This window comes from Cyprinodon tularosa, unplaced genomic scaffold, assembly GCF_016077235.1.
Source record: "Cyprinodon tularosa strain WSP-4 unplaced genomic scaffold, ASM1607723v1 ctg16, whole genome shotgun sequence".
In the NCBI taxonomy this organism is placed as follows: Eukaryota; Metazoa; Chordata; class Actinopteri; order Cyprinodontiformes; family Cyprinodontidae; genus Cyprinodon; species Cyprinodon tularosa.
In genome coordinates this window covers 1307136-1326587 of record NW_024038437.1, presented here as the reverse complement: position 1 = coordinate 1326587, position 19452 = coordinate 1307136, and the positions used below count along the sequence as shown (strand labels likewise).

The window sequence follows — 19452 nt, the reverse complement described above, 5'->3', positions numbered from 1 at the left end:
TCCATTAGGGTCGCTGTGGGCTGGTGCCTATCTCCATTCGTCTATGGGCGAAAGGCAGGGTACACCCTGGGCAGCTCGCTAGTCTGTCGCAGAGAAACATAACCATGCACACACACACTAACACCTAGGACAATTTAGAAAAGGCAACTTACGTAACAGTCATGTTTTTGGACTGGTCGAGGAAGCCGGAGTACCCGGGGAGACCTCAAGCATCCATGGGCAGAACAAGCTAAGTCCATGCAATCGAATTCAGGACCTTCCTGCTGCAAGACAACAGTGCTAAACACTGCAGCACCATCTGGCCAATTTTTCTTCTTGTGGTTTTTTTTTTATGTTGGTGAGACAAAAATTTTGCTTGTTTTACATTAAAAGGTAAACTAAACCAGTAATTCAGTATGCTATTTGAACACAGCCAATACAATCGCTGGACAAAGATTTTACATTTTTCAGTTGCTTTTTTGCTTTCCTCCTCTGGTAAGCATCACTGATTGGCTCGCCAGCCTCTCGCTTCAGAAAGATAACATATCTCAAGTTTCACGTTTTATAGGCTGGAATTGAGGCGGAGTGAATTCCTTGCATGCTCTAAGTGAGGGGATACAAATTCTAGCTGGGATAACTAACTTGGCACGACACCCGCAACGGCGTGACAATGGCTTAAGAGCTCATTTTGTAGCCACACCCCCAGGGCAAAGGGAACCATAACATAACCTGCAGGACCTTACAGCTTAGTGAAATTTGAATCACGCTTCCATTTTTTTAAAAGGCAGTCCATGAAAACTGAAGAGGATCTTGCCTCTTCTTTCTGAAAGCCAACTCATTCAATGCTTGCTTAAAACCATCCTAGAGCATCAACCAAACATTTCAGTTGATATCAAACCTTCCTGTTGTCTTTAACTAAATGTGTGATATCCTTTTATGTGGTATCCTTTTCCAAAAAAAGGTGTAAGACTAAACAAGCAAACACTTTTATGCCATAAATGGATAAAACCTGTAGGGATGGTATTCATCCATTAATCATTTCCCTGGCCAAGTGTATCGTCTTCAGGGTCATAGGGGACTGAGCTCCTCTTAGCTTTTAAAAACACAGAACAAGTTTGACAAAACAAAAAACTGGAAACAAAAAGTGAAACCAATAAATTCACATAAACAAAAAGTTTGTACCACAGTATATTGCACTCTAGTGTTCAAGCTCATATTATAGTCAGTTCTTCTTCTACAGGATTTCATCTTTGAATTTTTTTTGTAAGGTGTGAAATATATCACTGCTAAAGGACATTTGATTAAACACATGCTTTATTTCTGACATTTTAGAGCCTTAATGTTTTTTCTATATTCTACCAATGGTCTGGTAGGTAAATTTGGATTTATGACTCTACAATCAAGAGAAAACTGATGCAAGATATTTTTCTGAAAAGATTATTACTGAGAAATAAGTAATAGTTTTATGACCATCTCTCTCCAAAAAATCAAAGAAATTCAAAACATTTAAGCACAAATAAAGAAAAATTTACATTGGTACCAGATTTTTGTTTATGAAAGCTAATGGATGTACAGTAGGATTGAATAGAATGACACACAGGAATAAAATGGATATATAAAGCAGATCTGTTCATCTTTATCTATCTTATTGTATTAATAAAAGTGAACAAGCTTATTATGAAGCAAATTAAGTGGAAAACGTCTGAAACAAATGCAGGAGGACAGTTTGAGGTATATGAAGACTTTGCATCAGATTAGGCAATCTGAATTCAGTCGATACAGATAAAAAATGTTGCAGTTGTTTAAGCTTTGAAAAAAAAAAGAGCCACTGCTTGAGGCCTAATACAACTGCAGGAAAAGAAAAAAAACAAAACCTGCTCATGCAGTGTCAGAGATACAATCTGATGCTGTTATTCTTCAGTTCCTCTCCATCAGCAGCAATGTGCGAAAAAAATAACATTTTTCAGCAACTCTTCTGAAACAGGTTTCAATCTACTGCATTTCCAAGAGAAGGACTTTCTCTTTAAACACTTTTTGACACAGCTTGCCTTTTTCCGGAGAGGTTCATTGACACTGATCTATACCCACAGAGGCATTCAAAACCATGAAAGCAAAGAAGAGATGCTAAAAGCACCTTGTCTCATAGGCCCACCTGCCTATGAGACTGCTGCTCTAAAGATGAGCATTCAGTTGTACATTTTTTCATGGTGTCAGCGTGTCTGTATAAATTCATTAGCAGAATAGAGAGAATGTTGTCATGTTCTTGAAAGTAATGTACAGTGGAAGAAAGTGGAGGACAGTTTTTTGCTGGCAGGCTGAGTTGATTTCTACTGCATGAAGAACACAGAAAAAAGGTGACTGTGGGAGCTCTCAGTGGGAGATTTAGGTGACAATACCACAGCTCTTTGTACTAATGCCCTCCCAGCATGCATCTGCCTCAGACGGTTCCCGCTGCCCCCCAGCAGGCCGTGATATTTCATTTTTAGTATTGGAAAGCCTGTTGAGTTATTCTTTCATCTTGGCTCTAAAGGTGATGGGCCTGTAGGTTTGATATTTACTGCTGGCAAAGTCAAAAAAGAAAAACCTTAAAACCTAAAAAAACAAAAAACAACTCTGCTCTCTCCTCACACCAGATGGTGGAAATGTTATTATAGGGTAGAAATTTACTGCTGCAGGTGTTAAAAACTAAAGGGCATATGACCTTTGAAGCATCCCTAGTAAATGCAGGGTGCAAAAAATGATGACATTTCATTATATTTGTTATTTGTACCAGTACATTTTTTAAATATAGCATAAAACTGCAAGTTTCAATATACTTTATTTGGGTTTAATGATGTAGAATAACAAAAATAATGTATCATTGTTTTTGATTGTTTTGTTTTTGCAAATCAAAATCTGTACAGAGCATCCCTTGGTATAGCATATCTAAAGACTAAAGCATTTGCAAATTTCTAACTGGAAATAACCTAAGTTTTTTCAAAGATAATGGTGAGAAACTGTGACATGAATTTCTAAATCTTGTCACAAACTCACAGTTGAATCATACGTCTGGACTTTGAGTTGGCCTCTCAAACACATTAATTTGCTTCCAAGGCGGAAATTCATGCTAATGGTTTAATCTCTGCCTCATTTTAACCTCTGATTTCTTTGTTTCATCCTTGACTTAGCTGACATCCTTGCTTCCATCATCCAACCATCACAACTATATGATGACGTTTTCCACCACCTTTCTATTACTTTGATGGTGGTTGGTTCAGGTTCTGTCACTAAGTGGGTATATTTTGTGTTTATATTTATATGGGTCATTTATATGTGTAGTCCTAAAACTGCAATGATCAAATTCTTTAGGTGCAACAAGAGGTTCCTTTATAAACAGATTCTCTTATCATAGCCTAAGGATCTGGGCACCATCTCCTGAAATATCATGGGTCGCTTTACCTATTTTAGAATTAAATACCATAGTCTGTGGAGACAATGTGACACAACATGAAAAGATTCAGAGGTATAAAATAACTTTGCATTGAAGATGAAGGTATACAATAAAAATGAATAATCTAAAAATGCTAGACTAGAAGGCAGGGCTGTTTGTCAGTTGATTCACTGCATCAGCTTTCATCCTCAGAGGAAAATGTGTTTATGTAATTGATAACAAGTCAGTGATTCATTTTAAGCAACGTGTAAATTTTTCTCCTAACAAATACGGCATCTGATTATAAAAAAAATACCCTCAACAAATCTCACAGGATATAATAGTTAACTCAAACTATAAGTATATTTGTCAGAAGCAGAGGCTGGAAAATGCAGGTAAGCTTGCATTGTTGCACACCTGAGTACAGGGAGGGCATTTAAATTGCACTTAAGCCCCTATGAGAAGCTCAGATGTTCCACCTAAAGTAGTTTCCTCAGTTCAATGTCCTTAGGGTCCTAATAAACATATATTTTGAAGTAATATTGTCTCAGCTCTGTCTCTGAGTCAGACTAGTTTTTGTTTCCATGCATTTATGGGTTATTCCAACTAAATGCTGTCAGTGCCAACTCAAGCAGAAATGTCACAACCAGAGATAATTCAATGACCCCGTTTGCTCAAAGGCAACCAGGGTCTCAGGAAGCTCATTTTCTGAAACTATTTTTGTTTGTTTACCTTGTGTCTTCTTTATGGATGCTGGAAGACTAAAGTAGACATCAAATGTGACCCACATAAATCCAGCAGGATCACTTTAACCGCAAAAAATAAATAAATTCAAGAGGGGAAAAAAAAGAGCAAAGAAAGGAACAGGATTGAAGGGAATTATAAAGTCTCTCGTGCTAATTACATTCTTTGTCAAATTTGTTAAACTGAATTTAAGGAACTGCAAAGAGAACAGATGGTGGGTTTTTAATATATTTATTTATTTAACTGTTTTTTTTTTTATCAAGGGAACATTGGATGAACATCTTGGTCTTGCCAAGTGAATAGCGTACATTCACACCTGGCAGCACCACCGTAGCCTCTGGGATTTAGGAGCTTAGCTTCAGAATATCAAAATGGAAGCTCCCAGCATGTGAAGACTGTTAATCATCATCTTCTCCAGATAAAACTGTGTAAATATTCCCCATCTGTCTTCTCCTGCAGTAATTACACAGCCTTGATTGGCGTGTGGATCTATGGCTTCTTCGTCATGGTGCTGCTGGCCTTGGACTTCCTCTACTACTCAGCCATAAACTACGAGCTGTGCCGGATCTATCTGGAGAAGTGGGGATTAGGTGGACGCTGGCTTAAGAAGGCTAGGAATCAGTGGCATAGATCCATGCCTGAGGAGAGTGAAGTTCAGACTCAAGCCCAGCCCATGGTCCCCAGCGGCCACTATCAGCCCAGACACAGCCTCAGAGGAGAGAGCCACAGCCCGACGCTCCTACCCTACAACACGTCCACTGCATGGTGAGTTCATTACCAACATTGCATGCAGCAGTTAAAGGGATGTTTAGCTACGTAATGTGATAGGGGCTCTAAAAAATTCATAAAAATCCAATTTCCATTGGAGTATTTGCTCCTTTTACAGATTTTTCTGTTCCTAATTTGTTGCATTTAAGGGCATCAGGTCATCAAAAGTAAATCTAGAAGTTAAGAGGGTTAACGGAGCAAAAAGTTAATAATTTACTTTAAAGTTAATCAAATTCACTCTCATTTGTTACCTTTTATAGTAGTAACATTCCCTATTAACAATCCTCTATATTAACAAAGTCTTCTTTTAAACCTAGAAGTACAGTCAGGAACCACTTTGGTGCAGTTTGCGACCATTTTTTATTTTCTGGTTCCTGGGCCAGTCATTTAGGAGTTTTCTGGTTCACCAAAATAGAGTGCAGCATTTGATATTTTATGTTGGCAAAAGAGCAGCAACCTGCAAAGATTGAAGCTGGCAAAACAAGCAGGTCAGAAATACGCTCAATTTACACTACCCTCTGAAAACCAATCCGTGTCAAGTTCGGATCGAGCTTAGATCAGTTAACCACGGGGAGCTCGGTTCCTTGCGACCATTTACACACCAGGCTAGCACTGTTCCTGGCCTCCTAGTGACGATCTACAGTACTACTGCTCTCTCCAGGGAAACAAGCAAATCAACATGGCAGTGCCCAAAACATTCAGGAAGTTTGGTTATAATTGCGATATTTGGTTGTTTGCAGAGAGTCAGGAAAAGAAGGCAGCCTTTGGTGAATTTATTTGAGATAGTCAGCTTTTGGGAATTGGATGCGACAATTGATAGTCTAATCAGGTCTTACAGACGCAGGAAACAATAATAGGCATTAAGGTTCACATTTCTAAGCACTGGAAATCATGTGGGAAGGTAGGGAAGCTTGTATTTTTATGAATGTTTGAAATTTCATGATTGCAGAGGCTGAATGTAATGATAACTGTGCAAGCCCTAATGATGAACCAGTACCAGTTTAGTGTGGTTCGATTGTGTCTGACACAGTCCAGTTTAGTTTTGCGTTCCATTTACACTCAAAATTTATCTCGGTTACTGTGCTCAGACTGATCTCAGCACGGTTTCAAAAGGGTAGTGTAAATAGGGCTACATATTCAACAAAACCTAGGGTTAGGGTAAGTCCCAGCATCCTCTGACAGATTTTCCCAATAACCTACTATGGCTGAATCATCTTTACTCTCCATCTTGAAATATATCCTTATTTCTCTTGACTTGGCAACCTGTACAGCACTCTCTAAAGTGGAGGAGGATGAAGAGGAGTGGATGGGAGGTGTTTTGTTTTCAAAGTGTTCTGGTTTGGCATTATTCAGACATGAGCAGATCTTTAGATAGTAAACCCGATCGTCCCAGAGAAAATAGGGTGATTGTTGTCAAAACTCTTTGGAGATAGGAAAGATATTAAATTTAACAAGGATGATCAGAATCATTTTTATAATTTTTCTAAATCTGACACCCTTGACTACACAAAAACTTAAAGTGAATCCCTGGATAAAAGGCTTTAGAAACCAATTAATAATAAAAAATGAAAAAAATACTGCAACAACCACCGCCAAGAAATTAAGGGAGAATAATTTTTTTAGGAAAATTATTTTCTAGTTTCTAACTTGCAAAGAGCATAACAGATTTGTTTGATAAACTGATCATATCCATGTTGTTTGGCCTTTTTACCTCAAAAAGGCGTCTGGTTAATGTCACCCAGCCGTTCACAGCAGCCAGTGTGAGCTCTAGAGCAAGTGTGCTGCTGTTTTATCCAATAAAACAAGCTATGCAGCCCTTCCTTAATAAACATAATAAATATAGTTGCTGTTCCTGGATTTTTTCCACTGAGGTTACAGCAGTTTCAGCAGTAGTGGACTTATTACAACTGATATTGCATAACTCTTGCTTTAACAGATACATCAACTGACTTACAGGATTTCAAGCAAAGCTGTTAAATATCAAGAAAATATGTAGGTTTGTTAATATCTGGTTAATATCTGTTGTTCAGAGACTATTGTTATATTACATAAACCTGTGTGGAGCACAACACAATGTGGTTTGTTCTGCTCTGATAAGCATATTTCCAAACCAGGTACTGTTGCCATTTGGAAAAGAACATTGAATAAAACAGATGCTTGGATACCGAGGGGGTGATTGACCTCAGAAATGTTGTTTATTCCATTTTTCTGAAGCACAATTTTTATGTATTTACTTTCTTGTTGGTTTTATTTCAAGTCTTTGCTTTACGATACAAAAAGCAACACGCCAGTAGATCAATGAGTCATGAATGATAGCGTGTTTAGAGTAACTTCAGTGAAATTAACAAGATGGAGGCTCAAATATTAGGTTGAATTCCTTTTGAAGAGCAAAAATAATGATAATGAGGTTGCACACAAACAAGTAAATACAACAGGAGATAAGATCTCTTCACTATCTTCCTTGAACATTTTCCCATTCTTCTATTGGATTTTTATCTTTTTAAGATAAAGCTGCACTTTACCTCATTAGGTAAATTTCATTCTAGATTTAGCAGAGATTAAATGATTAATGATAACATAAAATAGTTTGGGGCTGTTTTCTTTGGAAAACATAATCTTTCATCCTTTCTGTGTGTATTTCTTTTGCATCAGAGAGAAGTCACAAAAAACTCTAGGTGTGCGCTCCCACATGTGAGCGGGGTTAAGACAAACAAGATGATTTATGACTCCCAGGGAACTGTAAAACGCTGTAGCTGTAGCTGTGGAGGAACTCCTTCTTTTTTCCCCCCCGACGTTGTTCAAACTTTGATGATAAAGCAGCAGGATCGCAGAGCACAGCCTGAACAAACATCCACTTTTTGAACAGTCAATTTTTCATCCTGGTCTCTGTCTCAGATGCTGTGCAGCCAGACTTCTTTGACTAGAGTTCAGACTCCTCCTAGAGGTAGACATGTCTCTAGGGCTATGGTAATTTAATGTTGAAAAGGTTTGACAAATGGCTTCAAGAAAGAGTGCAGACTGTGTGGACCGACAGACGGAGGAGCAGGGATGCTGGAGAGGGGATCTGGGGACCGTTCTGCTGGTGGGAAACGTAGTTAACTTATACTCAACAAATCCATAGAGCTTCCTCATTAGACATGAAGTCTGTTCGGTATGATAGTACTCATCAATCCTATTTTGGCTAGGCTCACCTCTACTGCCTACAACATGTACCAGCTCAGGCAGATTATGTTAAGGTTAGGAAAAACAACAAATTAAAGGGGCTTCAACATGTAAACTACTGATCTTTGCAAAGGTATTTATACCCCTCTAACTTTATTCTGTCATGCTAATTATATATACAAACTTAAATGCATTTTAAGAGGGTTTAAGACATTGACACAAAGTACTAAAATGGTTTACAATAAATGTAAATTTCACTACAACTCCAGATATATACATTTTGGTATGTATCTGTAACTACTTTTCTGTTTTTTTTTTTGTTTGTTTTTTTTTTTTTTTTTTTTTTTCTAAAAAACTCAAGCTCTTTTGAGTTGCATAAAAAGCCTATGTTGACTGCTTCTTTTTTCTAGATTGTGATGAAAAAATTATGCAGAGACATTTGTTTTTCGAGATGTTAAGGTAGAGCAGTTCAACTCGTTTCAGTTCTGAACTTTGACTGGACCATTCAAACACAAAAATAGGCTTTAAAGAGACATTTTGTAATTTTTTTACAGAAAAGTATCTTTTAATTAGCCTTTTTTTTTTACTCTTTATACTAAAACATAGTTTGATAAGCAGACTGATACCTCAGTAATTCAACGCTGATGCATCCATAAGCCTGTAATCTATATCAGGTCTGAAGTTCCAGTTCTGTTCTGTGGATGCCCATCAAACAACTCCATGTTGAATGGGTCTAATCTAGCAAAAAAAATCAAAGCATTATAATCAAGTCAAGTGTGAGGGTACTCTACGAAAACGTGCAGAAGAGTGCTGCAGTTGTGTGTTTTGGCCACAGGTGGCAGTGTCTTATGTTATGCCTCTTTAAACTAAATATTTTTATTGCAGCTCTGACTTGATTTTTAGTGACATCCAGCTGAAGGGCCTTCACTCCAGAGTCTTGTATTTTTACTCCATGTAATCAGCTCGTCCTCCTAAGATCTTTAATGACCTTTTCTGACATTGCTATCAAACAGCCCCTCCATGGTATAATGCTCCCACGACTAAAGCGTCTTTTTCTAAGTCGGTCAAATAAAATGCCTGTGAACTACACTGAAGTTTTTTGGAGAGTGATACATCTGTAAAACTTTATACAGTTTAAACACTTTTGGCAGGGCATTTTTTGTTTAAAGAAGGAAGCGAACCTCAGCGGTCTAAAAAAAGAAGTCCCTTTTTTTCAAGAAGGATGTCATATCTTGTATGAGGGTTTTTTTTTTTGCCATAAAAGGTGCTTCTGCTTTTTTTTAATGAGCAGGCCAGCACTTACCAAATCCTAAAATGGTTCTTGCACAATCAGTAAAACAACATGACAGATGCTTGGAGCTATATTCAGCCACAAGCAGTTTCTGGGACAAGATTAGAAGAGCCTGTTTGCAGTTTCACACATTTAAGCTCTCCTCTGAATGCTGATAATGCTCACACTTCGTCTTAAAAGTGTTAAGTAACCAAAATGGGCAATAGTGTGGTGCAGTGGATGATACCCACGCCGTGTGTCATCAGACGGCCCCATATTTGATTTGTTGGGACTCACAGATCTTTTCCCTCTGGGCGCAGGATGCAGAGTAATAGTTGATAAAACTGGGTCCACTTGGTTTAACATCTGCTGGTCAAATGTAAATAAACACAGACCGGGTCAAGTCCCAAAACTGGCGCAGCGGCATCTAAAAACAACCCAGTCACAGGGAACGGATAATGACCAGCACAGCAGAGCAATCTAAGCAGAAACTCTAAATATCCGCTGATTTCTCCACACGAATGGAGAAAGTGCAGCTTGGCATTCAGCAATGGGAATATTGCTCTCCATTTTGTTACATGAGCAGGCTGCTTTAAACTGCTGCAGATCTGCTGGGGGTTTCAGTGTAGGCGGCCTGAGAAAGTGTTATTACTCTCCATGGATACCATTTATTAACCTCCGCTATTCACATATTCACTTCAGTTTGGGCAAATATAGAAAACTTAATTCTCCCTCTTCACCAAATTATATTTAAGAGGAAAATCCTGGGTCCACCCAATATTGTGGTTTATCTTCACTTTGCTGGAGCTGTGCTGTGGTTCTTTGGAAACAGGAAATTGCCTGCAGATGGAAGTTTACTGAACGTGTAACAGGAGACCGAATGGCAACAACATCCCAGTTAATGATTGAGTTTTTTCAAAGCGTGTTTTTGATTTTTCCTTTCTGGATTAAAATACAGGATAGCCAGTTAAACCCACTATGCTTAACCTTCACAATCAGTGCGACTACTTTGATTAATCTATTCAGGTCTGTAAAGCAAAGCAGATGCCAGGAACTCAAGATCCTCAATCAAGACAGTTTTTAGTTCTCAAAATGAAAATGTGCAATTATACCACCTTAAGGCTCATTTAATTTTCTGATGAGATAAAGAGTTAACCTTAGACAATGTTTTGCAGAACTACTAATATCCTTTCAACCTTTTTTCTCAAAATAACCACTGACTTCAGTTGCTATTATGGTCTAATTCAAGAGACAAATATAAACTAGTGCATAATTATAAACTGAAAGGAATCAGATTCATAGTACTGTATGTATTGTTTGGTTTGTTTTTATAGATGCCATCTAAAAGATAATGCAAGCATTTTTATTGAGACCTCTTGTGTCAGTACTTTATGTAAAGACCTTTTTTGCAGTTGTCTGCCTCTCACCACTTTGCTTGTCTTTGAAAAGCAATTTTCAAAGACTTGCCTCAGATTCTTATTTTGATCTAGGTCTAACTTTAACTAGGTTTTTTTTTATATATAAAGGAACATGCTGTAGTGTAGAGCATTTAGTTGTAGACTGGTTATATGTTTTGGGTTGTTACCTTCTCAAAGGCGAGTCAAGGCCCAAATTGTAAGTCTTCTACAACCTCTAACAGATTTTCTTTAACAGTTGTGTTGTCTTTAGCTCTATTCTTCATCTCTTAATCAGTTTTGACCAGCTTCTCTGTCCCTAGGGAAGAGATTTAGGTTTTATCTGACTTCAATAAAGCTTGTGAATTTCTTTCAACTGACTGCTGACAGTTACCTAGAATTATAAAGTAGAGGACTTATCCTGTCAAAATATTATAACACCTGAGCTGAGGATCTCTGCAGATGCTCTAAAGCTATGCTCTGCTTCTTGGCTGATTTAATGTTATTGTTAATATTAATGTTGGGTTACAATAAAGGAGTCTTATTTTGCAAACTAGTGCTGTAGTGAATGCCATCTCGATCTGGATTTCTCAAAATCCTTACTTAATCAAAAACCCATCTTTTAGTCCCTTTATAGTGCAGCCACTCTGACATTCTGCAAAAATGATCTGATCAGCTGCTGACATTTAAGTGAAACTGGATTGGTTTCCTGATGCACAAATATCTAAGCAGTAGGATAAGATGCTTAAGGGGTTTCTTTGCTCGTGTTTTGCAGCATTTTTATAAAAATGCATGAGTCAATATTGGTTTTATTAAGTCTGAGCATCTGCCAGGACAGTCATAGAAGAAGAAAAATTTAGAGAAATAAGATGTTGGGCAACATTCAATGACACCACTGCAAAATCAGCCAGAGCTCCATATTGAATCCCTTGGCGACTGATAAGTCACTCTGCACTCAGAAGCAGCAGTACCCTCCCACTCAATCTGGGCTGTGTTGCTCAGAAGCCCAGCTGAGCTGAGCCATGTGGAGACTGGTCTATGTGAGATCTGTGGCGTTCACCTGACTCACCAGGCATCGTAACACAGCTCCTTACAGCCCGGTCTAATGTGACTCAGTGTTACCATCTTCATGTAGTAAATGTGATCACCATCAGATTTTTTTTTGTTTTACATCCCTTTAAGCTTTCCTAGTAGTGGTAGTTTAGCACATGATCTGCAGGAAACGGTGCTGAGCAGCCCTACTCAGACTCAGGAGGCTACAACATTTTCCCTCCTTTTTTCAGACTGTGATCAAAGCATTGCCCTGTCTCCTGCACATTCACATCCATCTTTGAACCCACTGGTTGATTTTCTGTGATGAAAATGAAACAGTATGTTAAAATGTTATCCTGGTCTGCCTGTCCACAGACCAGAACACCAAGGCCTTGTCCAATTAATAGAGCGCTCCATGTGGTGTGAGTTAATTAACATCATAGATGCTACAAAAGCAGAAAGACACAGAGCTGTGTGAGGAGATAGAGCAGGCGAGCAGGTTTAAGACCTTTAAAAATGTTACATTGAGCTGCAGGAGTTATATTTCATATTCCCCTTTAGCCTGTAAAGATTTACGGCTCAATAGATGAGAAATAAAATATGTAAGCTGTTTTAGGAGTTCTTTTCAACAAGTGGGACACATATGCTGTATAGATTATCTAGACACAGAAGGAAAAAGAACATATCTGTTCATTTGTATGACTTTGGCTCCCAGCTAATGAAATCCTAGCTTCTCAGAGACTGACAAAAACTGACAGATAATATTCTTTTAGTAAAATAACTATTACATAACGCCTGGAGCAAGTCCTATTCCTACCAAATATTCTGCTTAGTGTTTATATTCTAAAATGTGTTTATCAAAATCACTTAATGTTACATAAACAACAAAGAACTATTAAAAATAGCTTTCAGTACTCTGAAAGCCTCAGTAAGTTAAGTGAACTCCTTGGAAAACTCCTTGGAAAATTAAACTAAATTATATCAACTGTTTTAAGTATTGAAGTGGCTTAAAGATATAAATATATATTGGTTTTCTAAAAGTGTATTAGTTTATTTTATTTTTGAGTAAGCTAAATAAGGAAAACAAACTTTACTCAAAGATTTTGTATTTCTATTTTAACGCTTGTGTTTTATTTCAATTTAATATGTTGATGCAAAACTGAAAAAAAAAAATTTCTAGATGCTTAAAATGTATTATAAACAGTTACAGAAGGGCTTTTAAGTTGTGCCTATGAATCTTTTGAGTTGTTGAGCTCAGAAAATATGAGCTCAGCTAACTGTCAAGATCTATCTGTTTGGTTCCCAATTGACATCATCAATTAGCTATATGCCCAACTCCAGTAGTTTCTGAACTTCAGCCAGCCCCTTTGTTTCCTGTCTTTCATTACTGGTGTGTCTGACCTCAGTAGCAATGACTAGAATGGCCAAACACACCTGGATTAATCAGTTTGTCCAGTAATGAAAGACAGGAAACAAAGGAGCTGGCTGAAGTTCAGAAAGTATTGGAGTTGGGTATATAACCAACTGTTTCAGAACATATTAAGTTATAGCCAACCATATTGTAATATTGAGCGACAATCTTGATTTAAAGTTGAGTTGAAGTAGAAATTTTAGCAGGAAAGCCGCACAGTGAGAGCAACCTATCTCTCATTTCGAAATTGTGACAATCAGATCCTTAGGTCATCAGAAGTCTTTGTTCAGCCTTCAGAAATGATGTGATGTGTCATGAAATGTGGAGAAACCAGAAAGGGTTAGGTGGCTTTGCTTTTAGTGCAAGAGTTAGGATTTGAAGAAGACATCTATAGTTTATAGCAAATTAATATCCATGTGATGCCAAAGGCACTATTTAATCATATATTTTCTTATAGGTTACTTTAAAGGGGCTTAAAAAGCGTAATATATGACTTTTCATTTTCTGTCCAACAGTTTATGAGTATAAAAAGACGAGTCAATGTTAATTGAGTTCTGTTCACTTAAAAACCTTCTGTTAAATTAATGTTCTGGAAAAAAATCTACTGTTGAATTAAATCGCATCAGAAAGTCCCCAAAAGTTGAGCAAGTCAAGCATTGTTGTGTTTCTCTGATGTTCTGACACCTAATGTTTTATGAACGTCGAAAATTCAAACACATACATGCAGTAGAGTATGAATAGTAGGCAAGTGAACTTCCTCTCCTTCTTTAATTTGTTTCCCCCCTCATACAAAAAGACCTCTTAATTTCTGATCATCAGTTGGAAGGTTCAGCTTTGTAAGCTATAGTCAGAACATTCACAGTTATAGGGCCTCTTAAGAAATCACTGACCATACCCTTCAGCTCAATGCCAGGATAATCACCACTTGATGATTCAAGCATTAACTTATTGATACCAATATGCAAGTAGTTTAAGTTATACAGGTGCTGGTCATAAAATTAGAATATCATGAAAAAGTAGATTGATTTCAGTAATTCCATTTAAAAAGTGAAACTTGTATATTATATTCATACATTACATACAAACTCATATATTTCAGATGTTTATTTTGTTTAATTTTGATGATTACAAATGACAACAAATGAAAATCTCAAATTCATCATATCAGAAAATTAGAATATTGTGAAAAGGTTCAAAATTGATGGCCCCTGGTGCCACACTCTAATCAGCTAATTAACTCAAACCCCCTGCAAAAGCCTTTAAATGGTCTTTCAGTCTAGTTCTATAGGCTACACAATCATGGGGAAGACTGCTGACTTGACAGTTGTCCAAAAGACGACCATCGACACCTTGCACAAGGAGGGCAAGACACAAAAGGTCATCGCTAAAGAGGCTGGCTGTTCACAGATCTCAGTGTCCAAGCACATTAATAGAGAGGCGAAGGGAAGGAAAAGATGTGGTCGAAAAAAGTGTACAAGCAAGAGAGATAACCACACCCTGGAGAGGATTGTGAAACAAAACCCATTCAAAAATGTGGGGGAGATTCACAAAGAGTGGACTGCAGCTGGAGTGAGTGCTTCAAGAACCACCACACACAGACGTATGAAAGACATGGGTTTCTGCTGTCGCATTCCTTGTGTCAAGCCACTCTTGAACCACAGACAGCGTCAGAAGCGTCTTGCCTGGGCTAAAGAGAAACAGGACTGGACTGCTGGTGATTGGTCCAAAGTCATGTTCTCTGATGAAAGTAAATTTTGCATTTCCTTTGGAAATCAAGGTCCCAGAGTCTGGAGGAAAAGAAGAGAGGCACTTCATCCACGTTGCTTGAAGTCCAGTGTAAAGTTTCCACAGTCAGTGATGGTTTGGGGTGCCATGTCATCTGCTGGTGTTGGTCCATTGTGTTTTCTGAGGTCCAGGGTCAACGCAGCCACATACCAGGAAGTTTTAGAGCACTTCATGCTTCCTGCAGCTGACCAACTTTTTGGAGATGCAGATTTCATTTTCCAACAGGACTTGGCACCTGCACACAGTGCCAAAGCTACCAGTACCTGGTTGAAGGACCATGGTATCCCTGTTCTTAATTGGCCAGCAAACTCTCCTGACCTTAACCCCATAGAAAATCTATGGGGTATTGTGAAGAAGAAGATGCAATACACCAGACCCAACAATTCAGAAGAGCTAAAAGCCACTATTAGAGCAACCTGGGCTATCATAACACCTGAGCAGTGCCACAGACTGATCGACTCCATGCCACGCCGCATTGCTGCAGTAATACAGGCCAAAGGAGGCCCAACTAAATACTGAGTGCTGTACATGCTCATACTTTTCATGTTCATACTTTTCAGTTGGCCAACATTTCTATAAATCCTTTGTTTTTATTGGTCTTCAGTAATATTCTAATTTTCTGATATGATGAATTTGAGATTTTCATTTGTTGTCATTTGTAATCATCAAAATTAAACAAAATAAACATCTGAAATATATGAGTTTGTATGTAATGTATGAATATAATATACAAGTTTCACTTTTTAAATGGAATTACTGAAATCAATCTACTTTTTCATGATATTCTAATTTTATGACCAGCACCTGTATGTCTCAAAGTGTAACAGGAAGAAACACTCCAAGGAGGTTTCTTCCTGTTAAAAGGGCGTTTTTCCTTTCCACTGTCACTACAAGCATGCTTAGTGTGAGGGATTGCATCCAATCAATGAGTCGATGCAATCAACTGGTTTTCCTTAGATAGAAAACTTTGAATCAATTTGACTGTATGATCTGGTGAACTGTAAAGTGCCTTGAGATGACATGTGTTGTAAATTGGCGCTATAGAAATTAACTTAATTGAATTGAAATTTAATTGAATTGATTTGAACCATCCCTGCACACACGACTACACCAGTTTGACCACTGAGGTGCAATTTTACAGTAAATTGCAAATGTATCACGTTGGTTGTTTCATGTTGGGTTAAACGATGCTTCAACTGTGCAGATGGTCCAACAAGCAACAATTCTCTCTAAAACCCAGCTATTGTTCAAAACAGATGCATTTTAAGGTGATTTAGCTGAGTAGGTCCTCCTGTAGTGGCATTGATGTGGTGTCTCCATTAGGGATCATAAAGGTAATGAAATGACTACTTAGCAGACATAAACAAAATAGTTAATTCCTCGTGTATGTTTTCAATTCTACAGGCAGCCTTTTTAGTTTGTGAAATGAAGCAACTCTTCTCTTATTTACTATATTTGCACTGGTCATGGAGTTTACTACCCCTAGTGTTTCTAAATAATACTGCAGCAAAGTTAGGGAGAAGCATAAAAGCCTGCAGCCCATGTTCAGGCCCAAAATCCTGAAAGTTTTCACAGTAGCTAAGATTTTAGGGCTTGGAATAGAGCAATAATTACCTAAATGGCCAGAAACAGAAAAACAAAATATAGATATCTGTGTATAATAAATCTATTTATGATGTTAATTGTAGGTTTTTAAAAAGAATTACCAAAATATTATTAGCAATAGTACAATTATTTATTTAGAATCACTGGTTCATAACTGTTTTAACTAAAAATAAAAAAAGTTTTTTGATTTAATTCTCTTAAAAGTGAAGAGCTTATTGTTCCCAGTGAGAAGAGGCTCTGTTATTTTAAGCAGAAGTGATTAGTGGAAGGCTTGGTGGATGTGATTCATAGATCTGAGGTGGGCTTGGAGTCCTGACGAGACTTCCAGACTCCTAAAATATTCCTGTAAATCTAATTGCTTTTAGAAAGCTGTCCTGTTTTGTGTGTTTTTCATTTCTCTGACTCTGATTTCAAACCAATGTTTTATTTTTTCCCATAAAGAAATGTTGACCATAAGGCTGAAAGAGCACTCGCTCTACACTTAGACGGTATCAGCCTTTCTGTGTTGTTCAGGAGGAAGACGAAACCTCTCTGTATCAACTGTGGAATTTAATGATGTAGACCTGTGCCCCCTGAGCAATAAAATGGCTTTTAGGAGAAAAAAACACTGTTGGTTATCTGCTTGTTATCTGCTTCCAGTCTGTTTAGATTTACAGTACCTTGTCTGCATGTCCAGAAAGATCTCCTCTGCTTTTGTATATAAGGGAATCTTCCTAACTCTGAACTGTTATCATGCAGTTTAGATGTAGCCATTTAGTCATGCAGATAACTTTAGATAAAGGAAGGAATTGATTTTCTTAACTTTTTATAAAACTGACCCATCAAACATTACCTACTAAATTAAATATATAATTGTTCAAACTGATCCAGATATGCTAAATCAATGCAGATTATGATTATGTGATATATTTTGTGTAACACACTGTCCAACCAATACTAGTTTATGTATTTCATTTCAAATTGAAATCAGTTGCTGCTGGTTTTTCATTCTTCAACGGAAGCACAAAAAGCTTTGATTACACTACCTTCATTATCTTCACAGTTTGTCATGTTATGGAAAATCTGTAAATAATTACTGTAATTTTACATGTTTGGAAAATAGAAAAAAGGTACCCTTTACAAGACACTTTGTCAAAAAAACATTTTGAACAGTATGTTATGCATTTGTGATCAGACCAAGCCTGACTAACGGGTAGGCCTTATATGTATCTATGAGCCCAGAAAGGAGCAGGCAGAAACCGACTATGTATATATATATATATATATATATATATATATATATATATATATATATATATATATATATATATATATATATATATATATATATATATATATATATATATATATATATATGCAGTAAAGTGAAAAGGGACTTTCTGTCCCTTTCTTTCAACCTTACATTCAAGCTTAAATTCGTAATGCTTAAGATTTCAATGAAATACTCTAAATTTTGTGATCAATTGGTGCAAAAATGTCAGAAGTTCAAACAATGTCAATATTTTTTTAAGGCACTATCCATTGTGTTTCTCAATATTATTGTGGCCTTACAGGCTTGGAAGGCAATAAGCATATGTCTTTATCATTTCTGTCTGTAAATCAAGTACATTTGGGCTATGACATTAGTTATGCTTTAAATATAAAAGGAATGAGAAGTCAGGTGGCAAACAATTGTCATTTTAAGGAATCTTAGTAATTTATTTTGCAGAGATTAGATATTTCTTTATATTAAGATTTGGTGATGGAAAACAAATTAAAGTATAAAACAAAAAAGGGTTACTTTTAGAACTCCTAAATTAACTACCTTATTTAGCATGAGACATACCAAACGTACAACACTTTGTAAAACCCTGTGGTGAGTTTATGTATGAACTTCTTGCCAGTAGAACAGAAGGCACAAATAAGAATATGTATGCAATTTCAGCTATTGACTTGAAGAATTCAGTAGCACATTTTTACTATACGCCTGCAATTTCTGGGAAGGTAATTGATAATTTTTGTCTGTAAAACTGTATCATTTTTTGCATGGTCACTTTATTTGTGAACTGAAGACATTGTCACTCGACTGCAGCCAAAGCTGTGAAACATGAGCAAAAACTAAAACGTTTTGGAAAATCTTCACCTTGGGCAGATTTCACCACATTACCCAGTGAAATCAATTTGCATTTGAATTAGCAATTTAATTTGAAAATGTTAATTAAATGTTTTATTATCAGCCATCCCATATGATTACTTAAACTGATTAGTTATTCTGGGGAAGACTAGCGAGGGCAGCAACATGTAATCATTTTGTCAGCTGCTTTGGTGCATCTCTACAGCCAAATGTTTTGTTTTCAGAACAGGGCTGTCCGCCTTCACTTATAAGGACAACCTTTTACACCTGAGAAGGCCTCAGAGGCAGACAGTGGGTGATTTTTATTCATCGTTCTTTGTTGTTATGACTGCCTGAGAGCGCACTAAAAGCAGAAACATGATCCTGTGGTTGCACAAGAAGGGAAGTAATTTCTTCATCTCCTGCTGATTTTCTAAGTTTGCTTGCTCACAGAAAATATCTCTCAATTTTTTGTGGTAGCTTTTTTTCTAATGTGAAGGGACAAAATATCACTCAAAAACTCAGGAAAGACATGAAAGAAAATAATGTCCATGTCATTGAGTGGAATAGTATTTTCATCCACCAATAGAACATGACTTAGTGCTCATTGTGGAGAGGATAGAAACTAAAGCAGTAGGACTGCTTAGCAACTAAAAGCCATGACTCCCTCCTACAGATGCGTTTGTTGTTGGATTCAGGCTTGGAGACACAGTTACTCCATTAGGCTGATATTCCCCAGCCATCCTCATGATGAGAGATTAAAGTCTGAATAAAAGGCTTTACTGTGTGTGGATCTGTCCA

At 37.2% G+C, this 19452-nt stretch overlaps 1 protein-coding gene across 3 annotated transcripts in view; it reads left to right on the top strand.

Moving 5' to 3' along the window:
* shisal1b (shisa like 1b) overlaps window positions 1-19452 on the top strand; it is a 56454-nt gene that overhangs the window by 31426 nt on the left and 5576 nt on the right. For 2 of the 3 annotated variants that reach the window (XM_038280445.1, XM_038280446.1), the window contains one exon: window positions 4592-4901. In XM_038280445.1, the coding sequence (XP_038136373.1) occupies window positions 4592-4901 (310 nt within the window). Of the gene's footprint in view, window positions 1-4591; window positions 4902-19452 lie in introns of those variants that run through there. The other variant, XM_038280447.1, reaches the window with a different exon arrangement.